This window comes from Armigeres subalbatus, chromosome 1 (assembly GCF_024139115.2).
Source record: "Armigeres subalbatus isolate Guangzhou_Male chromosome 1, GZ_Asu_2, whole genome shotgun sequence".
NCBI classification, from domain to species: domain Eukaryota; kingdom Metazoa; phylum Arthropoda; class Insecta; order Diptera; family Culicidae; genus Armigeres; species Armigeres subalbatus.
Window position 1 is genome coordinate 55,417,114 of NC_085139.1, and position 12,639 is coordinate 55,429,752.

Sequence of the window (12,639 nt, forward strand, 5' to 3'; positions counted from 1 at the left end):
GGCCGATGCTTAGCTGCTTGCTCGGCATAAACAGTATATAATATAGAGTGGTATATAACAGGGCTGTCTTGCCCCACACACCAAGCAATTGTGCTATATGGCCTCGCAAGCAGATGTTAAGGTGAATCGATACCGAGGGACTTCGACGACACTGGTATATATCAGAATGGTGGTTAGATGTCAAGGCTACACTATCAGCTAAATAGTACGCAACCTCTAATTATTGATCATTTGCTATCGGCAGACTTTATGTTGAATACCCCTTCTCAAATGTCGACTCACCGTTTCGCAGCCGAATATTTCATGGTTTGATTATCGAAGTTCAAGATAATTAATACAACACAGCACAGTTACTAGAATTAGAGCTAATAAGCAAGCTCGAATATGAAACACAAACATTTGAAACAAAACAATTACGTGTTGGAAAATTTTAATAAGGTAGGTTTACCATCCAGCATCGAGTGTATTACTTTGAAATGCAGAAGGTCGTGTCCTATCCGAGACCTTACCACCCCCGAAGGGTTCATATTCAGTGCAGCATTAATTATAAACTGTCATCAGCATGTTCACACTATCGTCATCATGATTCCCAGCCTTTGGTCTCCAACCCTTTCCATCGGTACTGCGAATCGGATGATACAATCGAACTCATTAATTGGCACCGCGGGCGTGAAATTGTAATGTTTAAGCTGCTGGAAAGTGTTCATAAAAAGCCTCTTTTTACTCATGCGATTAATTACGTGTGATCAACCATCATAAGCAATTGGACTCAGTTCGGATGTTTCAGAAAAAAGTTAATAAACACCATGCTATAAAGTTAATGGAAATATATATTTCTACTTCGGAACTTCAATTAAATGCTTTTCTATGCATTGGTTCACAAATGGATAAATCAACAATGCTTTAGAAATTGACAGACGGAGACAAATATCTTGCTAGAAGATAAAAATGGTCTTTGAACTTCTTCCTATATATTGTTCGTTCTTATGCAGTAAAACACTATTTCTCGAATTCATATCCTTCATCGGAAATGATTAATTCATCTATTACTAACAGTTAACTTCTACCATGAAGATTTTATTGTACAATGCATTTAGCGGGCCATAAATAACAATCAAATTATGCACGAGGCTAGATCCTAATTTAGGCATTATACGGTCAAACTCGTTTTTATTTTCAGACGGAATTTGAGTCCGTTAATCTACGACTTTGGCATCGCCCTTACAAAATCTAGGATGAGTTACTAGTTACTAAAAGCATTAGGTCAAAGTCATTAGAAACACATAACAGTTTTAGAATGCGGTGAACATCAATAATTTAAGTAACCTGCTTTATAAACAATATACCATTCCAACATGATAGGTTTGAGGAAACATAAAATAAAAGCATGGAATTAGGTGGCATTTAGTTCATTATTATCCAGAATAACAAAATACAGCACATGAGGTGAACTAAGACTAACGAAAACACAAAGTTAAGTTCATAGAAAATTAATTCAGGGCTTTTTAGTAGAATGCTTCAATCGTCACAGAACGAGTTAGTACCTGCTCCATCACTTGTTAAAACTTAAGTTGCCTAACTAATCAGGGTTTTAATATCCGAAGAATTTCTACTGACTTTCAAAAATGCCGCCAATATCTGACAAGCAGCTTAGACAAAATCCGTCAATATTCCTTATCCTAAACACAAACCTTCCAGGCATTCCCCGTTTCGCAACAATGTCATTCAGCATGTGAAGTTACTATTCTTTCTTTACAATTCGTTTTCGTGCATCAGCAACATCAATTAAATATATTTTCCAATATACATTTCGATCACATTAACCTATATCAGCACTTACCTAAGCGAGACCAAAAAATATCTCAAAACCGGATCGCGAATTTTCAACCGTCGTCACACTTTGAAAACCGAGCTCACTTCCATCAGCACCCTTTTATCGCCATGCCGTCACCAGCTGGGCAGTCGTCAGGAGCACCATCGCAGCAAGCACCAGTTCCAGAGTGGCCATCTGCACCGGGGAAGTGTGAATCCTCCGGCCACCACCCGAGCAGATCTCGCTTTCGATTTTATCACAGTTGAGAAAGTGCCGATCCGTGGAAAGCAGTTTGGCAATCTTCCGCAGAAAGACGGCCGACTCGGGCTTGCACTTGTACTTGGCACTGGTGAAGACACAGTTTTCGTAACCGTAACGGGCGCTAGAGGGCGGAAACGGGAAGAAAGTAAAATGGGAAGAAATGTGTGAGAAATAGAAAACTCCTGCGCTTGTTCTCACTACGGAAATGGGCATAGATAGGGATCCTATAATGAGAGATATGCGAAAGCGGCCATTGTAAGCCAATCAAGCATTGAGAACTGTCAAAACGTGAGCCAAATGAACATTGTTATTGTTGCAGATTGAGACAAGGTTGAGAGGTATTGAGATAGATTTTAAGAAAAGTTTCATCGAATAAACAATTTGTTTTACTTTCGCGAGTAGAAGTAATCTAGCTTATGTATCGTGTTTCGCCTATTTGTATTGCACTTTTATTTTAGTGATAATGCTTATTTAAACACTATTAGTGGACAGACAAACATATTTCAAATTGTTATCAAATGCAAAGTCATATACAAGCTTCAACATTTTGCGCTGCGGCCAGTGCTGGAAGCGTTTTCTAACAAAAGTAACAGCGTTGCTAAATCGCCTGGAAAAGTATTTGCATATCTCTCATTATAGGATCCCTAGGCATAGAGCTACGATTGTCGGTATGTGAAATTTATTCTTTCAAAAAGATTAGGTTGATTGAGAAAAGGCTTTCCATCATAAATCTTTCTTGTCGTTGAAAAGTTCCCCAGCCGATTCGAAACTTATAATAGTACTTCACTGGTATGTGCTTCCCTGAGATTAGGAACACACATTTCTATAGAAGAGAAACCAATATTGAAGTATAGAAAATTATTCTGAGTGGATTAGTGGAATGTCTTCACTTGTAATAAGACAAGTGGTGGAATTAAATAGGATAGTAACTACAAAAGATATTTTAGTTACTAGATAAAGATTGTCGCTGTCGTCGCTGTCCGGAACATCTTTTGCTGGCGAGGATAGGGGAGCTAAATGTCAAAGAAGGAAAATCCATACGATTTGACAGGTATGTACCACACATGTTTCGGACAGCAGAACAAAGGGAACCGAAGCGACAATCTTTATCTAGTAACTAAAATATCTTTTGTAACTACTCGTCTCATCATGAAGGCAAGATTAAAGAATGCGAAGAAAATCTGTTTTGATTTTGCAAGCAGAATTATACAGCCAATCATAATTCATAAACGAAGGTAAAAAATAAGGAAGAAAATTACAGACTTCTTGGAAGCTTCTTTGTCCGAAGATGCCACCGTTATGCTACATCAAAAGGTAACAAGAAAAGCGCATAAGAAAGGTTGAAATTAGAACATTAGAACATACTTTTGATTTCATCAATTCACATTTTTCACATTCACGTACATCATCCCTATAATAGGAGGAAATAAAAACCTTTAACGTTGCATCGAATGCAAATTGTTTTGTGTAAATCGAAAAACATCAAGTCCTAAAACCCGAGCAAGAGGCAACGACGTCAACGGTGTACATAAGAAGTAAAACACCAAAAAAATTACCAAAATCGAAATCGTGTCTTTCTATTTGGTTTGAATAATTTTCGCGTGTAAATTTGAACATCTTAGAGTGAATTCTAACAAATTTACCCGATTTTGCCAGCATTCCAAAGAATTTTTTCCGAGCATTCGGGAAAAGCTCTTTCAGCTCAGAGGTAAGGTATTCCAGTTTTGCGGGGAAGCATCCAGCTTCTCCAAATTTCAGAGCAGCACTTCGATAGAAAATATTGCCCGGATTTTTTTTTTCAAGTTCGTTTATTTGGTAGGCTCAGGCGTGTATAACACTTTACGGGTGCGCTTTTTGTACACCGGACATTCTTGCAAACCATGGGGAGGATTCAAACCACAATAAGCACATTTTGCTCCTTGTTGCTGGCAGGACTCCTCTTGATGCCTTTCTGAACATTTGCCACAACTGTCACAAAACTCGACAGTGTGACCAAGTTGTTTGCAGTTGGTACAGTTAAATACCCTTGGCACAAAAAGACGTACCGGAAGCAACATATTTTCTATATCGACATATTTTGGAAGCATCGAACCAGCGAACGTCACCCGAAGCGAGCCTGACTTGGAATAAACCTTTTTGCTTTCTACCGTGACTCCGTAACTCTGTTTTGAAAATTAATGACGTTATTGCTTGTTAGTATTGGTGACGCAACTTGTACGAAAAAGTGACGAAAATTTGAGGTGGGTGGAAATGGGGTGGTAAAAGCTTGTCAGCTGCTACATAATGTTGCCAGATGCAACAAAATGTTTATTTTTTAGCATTTATGAAATATTTATATGGAAACTTATTTTAATTTTTTTCGCACACCACTGGGCTTTCAACATACAGTGTTGGGGAAAGTACAGTAAAACACTTTGATTCTCCGAATATTTACATTTTATCCGGTAAAATTTCGTGCACTGAGCAGTCGAGCACACTAAGACAGTTTCCCAAATAAATGTAAGACGAAATTAAGTCTTTTTTATTCTTCATCCGCAGACTGTTTGTTTGCTGCTGCGTGAGTCTCGTGCCATCCATCCACATTTTCTTGTGCGCAGTGCAAATATTGCGAGAAGATTGAAAAATTCGAACCGGGGTCCGACGGTCGACTGTCGGAAAGCTGTTCCGCAAACGTCAAATCACTTGTTGCACGGTAAAAATTTTTGGTTCATTTTTTCGGTGTGAATGTTGATTATTAAATTCAACGGGAATATGCAACTTTAAACGAGTGTTACATGCCGCTATATTTTTTAAACAAGTTTTATGATACTTTGAAGGCATTTGGTCATATATTTATGTGATTTTGAAACATTTTAGATTTCTCGAATATTCTTGATATCAAGAAATATCAACACTTTTCGTACAGTGCATGCCATTTTGAAGTTTCCGACACTCAGTCTGCTTCTTCTTCTTTGCTCCGCAAAATTAGAATTTTTCTTTTCTCGCAATAGAACAGAATCGAGTTGAATTAGGCTGTGGGCTGTGGCACACAGCCTTGAAAGAGTGCTAGCCACAGATACTGATTTATTAGTTCTAATCTGTAAAATGAGTAAGGAATAATGAAATGTATATTTGCCACCAAAACCGGCTATACGTTGAGAAATTATTCTACGAAAACATTGATTGTGGGGGGAGAAAATAGTAAAAGTATGTGCTGTCGTCTGCTTGGTCGTGGCTGCTGTCGTAGTTTTGTTTTTTTTGACTGCATGGTAGGATGACTGGTACGGTAAAATTAAATGTCAACCATTCTCCACCCTGCCAACAGAAGCTTGCATAATCTTTTCTTTTTTCTGGTTGATTTGATCAATTCGAAAACAAACCGCAATAATTATTTGATCAAATAAATCTGGCAACGATGAAATGATGATTCTTTTCCTGTATATGCATAAAGTTGTTTGCGTGTCGACTAGCATATTCGATGTATTGTTTTGATATTTCTAAGTTGCTTTGCCGAGATTTTGAGCGCACTATTTCACCTAATGCGGTAGTGAATTTGGGTGTTCCGAATTTTGCAACATTCACAATACGGCCGTCAAATTTGTCTCTCACTTCAATTTTTTTAAAGCAGTTTTCGTTGGTTTTTCGACATGAAGTGAAGAAATTGGTGTTCAACATCAAAGACAAAAGTGAAAGTTAGGTAGTGAATTATGTTTAGTTGTGATAAAATCCAGAAAACGGCGAGAAAAGAACAAGTGAAAAACTGAGTGCATGTGTATGTGTGTGTCTTGATCGTTCGGAGTTGGTGTGTGTATAATTAGTATACGAAAATTTGTAGTATACGAAAAATTGATCGCCTTGGATCCGTAGGTAGGAACGCACCACACAATAGCCCAGGCGGGTGCTAAGCTGTCAAATGCTTGTTGCCTCCAATCAATGTAAATAAATACTAAGGTATGGAAATCCATATATTGTGTGCGTGCCTTTTGTGTATAGCGAAAAAGCTTTCACTACTACATTCGAACGAGCTCCCATAAGAAGCCGTGCAAATATGTACGTCACCATTTGCTGTTTACATTTTTCATCATCCACTAATACACTTGCATTTGGTCTTCTTCCTCACCTTCTATTTATTCTCATTGGCCTCCAATCAAGCGAATTCCGACGGCACTAATACTACGCCGTAGTCTATGAAAAATAAACACTGCAGTGAGTGAGAATGTTCTGAAACGCACAAAGTTTGGATAATGCAAGAAACAACTCTTTCTGCTCAGCACAGAGTTTCTTCTACCAACACAATTATTTATTTGCATATTTCGCGTAAAAAATAACGTCAAAACACCTCATTTTACGGGTTTTTTGTAGTTTTGTTCGTTACAATATTTAATTCGATATGTGCTTTCGACACCACTCTCTCTAGTAAAAACGGTAAACAATACAATACCATGACAATTCATGATATTATATGAGCATTTTGACATTGGAGTATAAATTTATGCGCCAAATAAAAGGATACTGTGTACTGTCATACTTGCCAAACTCCATATGAAAAAAATTCGTTGTCGCCCCTCTGCAATAGCCTTTTCACTACCGAACACAATCCGCGATGGGACACAGCACACACGTCTGGCTCGATCGAACTATCGGCACGGAATGCTCTGGAAATTTGATCGGATTTCCTCTTGAAAATCGTACGGATTTCCAATGAACATCTACCATCTATCGGTGGTAGTTTTCCTGCTTCCGTAAAAAGATTTTACTGTAGATTTATCATGTAGGTATATACATGAACATTATTCAAGCCTCTAGGAAACTTGTCTTGCGTTCGAGTTAGTTTTCCAGTTTGTCTTCAACTTCCGGGAAGGCCGTTTTAGCTTTCAGGGAAACTTTTCCAGTTTCCTGGATTTCCTTCCTGGATTTGGATTTCCAGCTTACATTTTTTCAGAAAAACTTCAGCTTTCAGTTTCCTGGGAAACCGTTCCATCTATCGTGGAAGCTTATCAAGTTTCACATTTGGAAGCTTTTCCAGCTTATGCAATTTCCTGCAGAAATAGAAAAGTTCGTTGAAATTTACGCTAAAAATCATGCACGAAAATGGAACGCCATTATCAGCGTAATTCCAAACGCGAAATAGCATAAATGTATACAATATTTTGCGTGTATTGCCAATATTGCATGCAAGTTGCAAGCAAACTTATTAGGAAGATGACCATTTCTGCGCAAAATAGCGTAAATTTCCGAATGCCAAGTTTTACTCGCTGTTTATTTTTCATTATATTTTTCTGTGTAAAAGCGCTATACTTCGCCAAAATGGTCGATTGCTTACAATATTGACTATTCCGAGGAAGATTTTCCAGCCTTTATGGAAACTTTTCTTGCTTCCAGGGAAACTTTTCCAGTTCCCCGGGAAACTTTTCCAGTTCCACGGGAAACTTCTGCAGTTCCGGAAGAACCTTGCCTTCTCTCAGGGACTCTTTTCCAGTTTCATTAATAACAATTGGAAGTATTTCCAGCTCCCTGAGATTTCCAACTTCCGAGAAACCTCCACCTGCTCTCGGGGAAACTTAACCAACTTTCGGAGAAGCTTTTCTTCCGGGAAATTTTAACAGCTCTCCAAGAAGCTGGGAAGCATTTTTAGCTCAAGTGAAAGCTTTTTCTGCGGAAGTTTTTCAGCTCTCGAAAAAGCTCTTGGGAAAGCATTTCCAGCTGCCGGGGAACCTGTCTAATATCCCGAAGAAGCTTTTCGTGCTCCCGTAGAAGCTTTCCTACTTTCATGAAGAACGTTTCGAAGCATTTGTACACAGATGGAAAAATCCACTGAAATTTACGCTAAAAATCATGCACATAAATGGAACGCCATTATTAGCGCAATTCCACACGCGATATAGCCTAAATGTATACAATATTTGACGTTAATCGTCGATATTGCATACAAGTTGTAAGCAATCTTGTTAGGAAGATGATCATTTCAGCGTAGAGTAGCGTAAATTTCCGCATATCAAGTTTTACGCGCTGTTTATTTTTCATTATTTTTTTCTGTGTAGCATTTAGGAAAGCTTTTCCAACTTCCGGGGAAGCTTTTCCAGCTCCCGGGGAAGCTTTCCCAACTTCCGAGGAATCTGTCTCTAGTTTATTTTTTTTAGTGTATGGAATAATTTTTCTAGTTTCCAGCGTTGCTTCTCAAGCGTCTGGGGAAGCTTTTCCAATTGCCACATTTTCTGTTTCCGGTAAAGCTATTTCAAACTCCGGCAAGCTTTTCCAGTTTCCCAGAAAGCATTTTTTGATTTCGTGGAAGGTCCATATTCCGAAAAGCTCCTGGAGAAGCTGCTGAAAGCTTTCGGATAGGCTCATCCAACTACCGGGGAAACTTTTCCGAACTTTCCGGGGAAGCTTTTCGAGATAGCATCTTCAGCTTCTTGAAAAACTTTTTGAACTCGCGTGGAAACTTTTCCAGCTCCTGATGACACTTTCCAGATCTCGGAGAAGTTTTGTCGGATCCTGGGGAAACTCTTTTCCAGTTCTCGGGGAAGCTTTTCTGGCTCTCGAGGAAGCTTTTCCTGCCTCCGAAGGTACTTTTCTAGCTCCCAGGGAAACTTTTGCAGCTCCCGTTGAAACTTCTCCAGTTCTCGAGACAACATTTACAGCTACTGGTTGGGAATCGAACCCTTCTTCTACCTTTAGTATGGTCTTGCTTTAGGCCGCACATCATACCGTATAACTCCTCTAGGAATTCCACCAAGAGCTCCTCCAGCATTTCATTCAGGAATCTCACCTCCAGGTATTCCTTTCGGAAATCCACAGGAATTTCCTCCAAAAATTCCACCTGGAGTTCCTCTAGGAATAGCTAAAATAACTGCTGGTTGAATTATTGGATTATTTTCTGGTAGAATGCCTGGAGGAATTCTTGTGTTCATTTCTTGTATAGTACATGGAGGAGTTGATGTTAGAATTCCTGGAGAATTTCTGAAGGAACTCCTCACTCAGGCAAATGAACATACGAAATACATAAGGCAATAATTATGAAGGTACAAGATTTTCGAGAATTGTTGAATCATAAGTCTCCCATGCTTTTCATTGGGAGCTCTTCAAATTTCATTATGGGACGTACGTAGTCCATTCATTTCATATGATGAATTTCATAAGACACCTTTTGGTATTTCGTTTACAGCTGGTTTGAAGGAAATCGTAAGGCATCTTATGAAAGGCATCATGCTCATTTTAAAGATATTTTAATCGGAGGGAACGCGTTTCAGACAAGAGAACCATGCTCCCATATTGTAAAGCATTTCAAGTCGTGCGGTTGCGTTTTACATCGAGGTGGTCTGAAACAAAAGTTGAAGTGTTCTCAAGTGTCAACGGTGAAATATAAAGTGTAAACTGAATATGAATGATAACTGTACCAACATGTACAAAAAACATTTTGGAACGCGAAGACATTTTGGAACGCTTTTGACACCACATATTTGTTCATACCTCCTCGATGCCATGATGCAACCAAAAAGCGAGTTTTAAATAAATGCATGTATGCCTGAATGAATCAGAATATGTAATTACTTTTTGACGTTAAGCACACGTTCATAATTGAAGAAAATTTCCATTACACACGAATTAGAAATTCATAATGCAGCATAATGAATGCATTAAAATACAGTAAAATCCGATGTTAAATTCATAGATCTGCATTATGAATTGTTTAAGATTCTATATACAAATTACGAATTTCATTAGGCGTGATTATGGCCTCCAAATATTACATCCGCAATTCATAACGTAGGGTTATGGATTGATTAATGTCAAGCGTACAGCGCTCATAATGCTTCATGGTTATTTCATAAATGAGCTTTAAGAAAATATTATGTTTTGTATTGACCACGAAAATCAAATTCATAATGAGTTCTTTTGAATTTCAAGCTCAAAACTTGTGGCAAATTTCCAAAAGGCAGTATTATGATATTCGATAGCCAATTTGCCGGTATTTCACCAAAAAATCCATAAGGCCACCATTGCCTTTTCGAAACAATCGATGCACATCGCCTCAGTGTAAGGGATTCCTGCGGAATGGCCATTTCTTGTATTGAGTTAAAATAAGTCGTGTGACATCTCCAACTTCATGATTTCATAAAGCACTCGGGTTCATCCGGCCACAACGGAAATGAACATTCAGGAAGTCTTCCGGATTGTGGCCGAATTAAACTACAGTGGCTCAGGAGCCCTGAAAATATCATTCCGATCATTGTGTTGTGAAATCATGAAGTTTGAGGTGTCGCACGATCTATTTTGATTGAATTTAGGAAATGACCAGGGTTTGCAGAAATCGCTATCAATAGATAACGAAGGACGATAAAAGAGAGGCAAAAACCTCTCCGAATCATAACAAGCCATGAAAACAAAACTATAGCACTTGTATACAAGTTGAAAAAAAAAACTGATTCGGATAGGCGGCCCCCACCGAGGGGGTTTGATAAAACGCTTTATTTTCGCTCATTTTATTTTGGGGAACATATTTTTTTCGCACAGCTGTGTAAAAAAAGTTGAAATGCTCATCAGAAAAGTCATCAGAACCGGTGCCCTGAAGGCTGAACTCAAATGACTTAAATCCCGAAAAACTGGAGTCCCGAAAGGCTAAAAGTATCAAAAGGCTGAAAGTATCAAGAGGCTGAAATTGACGGGATGAAATGATATGTTGTACCAACTATGTTGAGTGGTTGGATAGTGAATAATGAATAAAGAATGAAGAATAAAGAATAAAGAATAAAGAATAAAGAATAAAGAATAAAGAATAAAGAATAAAGAATAAAGAATAAAGAATAAAGAATAAAGAATAAAGAATAAAGAATAAAGAATAAAGAATAAAGAATAAAGAATAAAGAATAAAAAAATAAAGAATAAAGAATAAAGAATAAAAGAATAAAGAATAAAGAATAAAGAATAAAGAATAAAAAGTAAAGATTAAAGAATAAATGATAAAAGAATAAAGAATAAAAGAATAAAGAATAAAGAATAAAGAATAAAGAATAAAGAATAAAGAATAAAGAATAAAGAATAAAAGAATAAAGAATAAAGAATAAAGAATAAAGAATAAAGAATAAAGAATAAAGAATAAAGAATAAAGAATAAAGAATAAAGAATAAAGAATAAAGAATAAAGAATAAAGAATACAGAATACAGAATAAAGAATAAAGAATAAAGAATAAAGAATAAAGAATAAGAAATAAAGAATAAGGAATAAAAGAATAAAGAATAAAGAATAAAGAATAAAGAATAAAGAATAAAGAATAAAGAATGAAAAAAAAGAATAAAGAATAAAGAATAAAGAATAAAAGAATAAAGAATAACGAATAACGAATAAAGAATAAAAAATAAAGAATAGAAAGAAAAGAATAAAGAATAAAGAATAAAGAATAAAGAATAAAGAATAAAGAATAAAGAATAAAGAATAAAGAATAAAGAATAAAGAATAAAGAATAAAGAATAAAGAATAAAGAATAAAGAATAAAGAATAAAGAATAAAGAATAAAGAATAAAAGAATAAAGAATAAAAAATAAAGAATACAGAATAAAGAATAAAGAATAAAAGTAAAGAATAAAGAATAAAGAATAAAGAATAAAGAATAAAGAATAAAGAATAAAGAATAAAGAATAAAGAATAAAGAATAAAGAATAAAAGAATAAAGAATAAAGAATAAAGAATAAAGAATAAAAGAATAAAGAATAAAGAATAAAGAATAAAAGAATAAAGAATAAAGAATAAAGAATAAAGAATAAAAGAATAAAGAATAAAGAATAAAGAATAAAGAATAAAGAATAAAGAATAAAGAATAAAGAATAAAAGAATAAAGAATAAAGAATAAAGAATAAAGAATAAAGAATAAAGAATAAAGAATAAAGAATAAAGAATAAAGAATAAAGAATAAAGAATAAAGAATAAAGAATAAAGAATAAAGAATAAAGAATAAAGAATAAAAGAATAAAGAATAAAGAATAAAGAATAAAGAATAAAGAATAAAGAATAAAGAATAAAGAATAAAAGAATAAAAGAATAAAGAATAAAGAATAAAGAATAAAGAATAAAGAATAAAGAATAAAGAATAAAGAATAAAGAATAAAGAATAAAGAATAAAGAATAAAGAATAAAGAATAAAGAATAAAGAATAAAGAATAAAGAATAAAGAATAAAGAATAAAGAATAAAAGAATAAAGAATAAAGAATAAAGAATAAAGAATAAAGAATAAAGAATAAAGAATAAAGAATAAAGAATAAAGAATAAAAGAATAAAGAATAAAGAATAAAGAATAAAGAATAAAGAATAAAGAATAAAGAATAAAGAATAAAGAATAAAGAATAAAGAATAAAGAATAAAGAATAAAGAATAAAGAATAAAGAATAAAGAATAAAGAATAAAGAATAAAGAATAAAGAATAAAGAATAAAGAATGAAGAATAGAAATTGTAGAGAGAAGAAGGAAGGAAGAAAGGTGAAGGAAGAAGAGAGAAATAAGACGGAAGAAGTGAGGAGGAAGGAAGAAGGAAAAAGTAAGATGAAGATGGAAGAAGGAATAATGATGAAGCAAGAAGAAACAAGGAAGAAA

At 35.2% G+C, this 12,639-nt stretch overlaps 1 protein-coding gene across 2 annotated transcripts in view; it reads right to left on the minus strand.

The window, feature by feature from the left end:
• Positions 1-845: 845 nt before the first annotated feature.
• The window catches only part of LOC134208409 (uncharacterized), a 68,352-nt gene continuing 56,558 nt past the window's right edge, over positions 846-12,639 (minus strand). For both annotated transcript variants that reach the window (XM_062684388.1, XM_062684389.1), the window contains exon 5: positions 846-2,195. In XM_062684388.1, the coding sequence (XP_062540372.1) occupies positions 1,934-2,195 (262 nt within the window). In that variant the 3' untranslated portion in view covers positions 846-1,933. The remainder of the gene's footprint in view (positions 2,196-12,639) is intronic.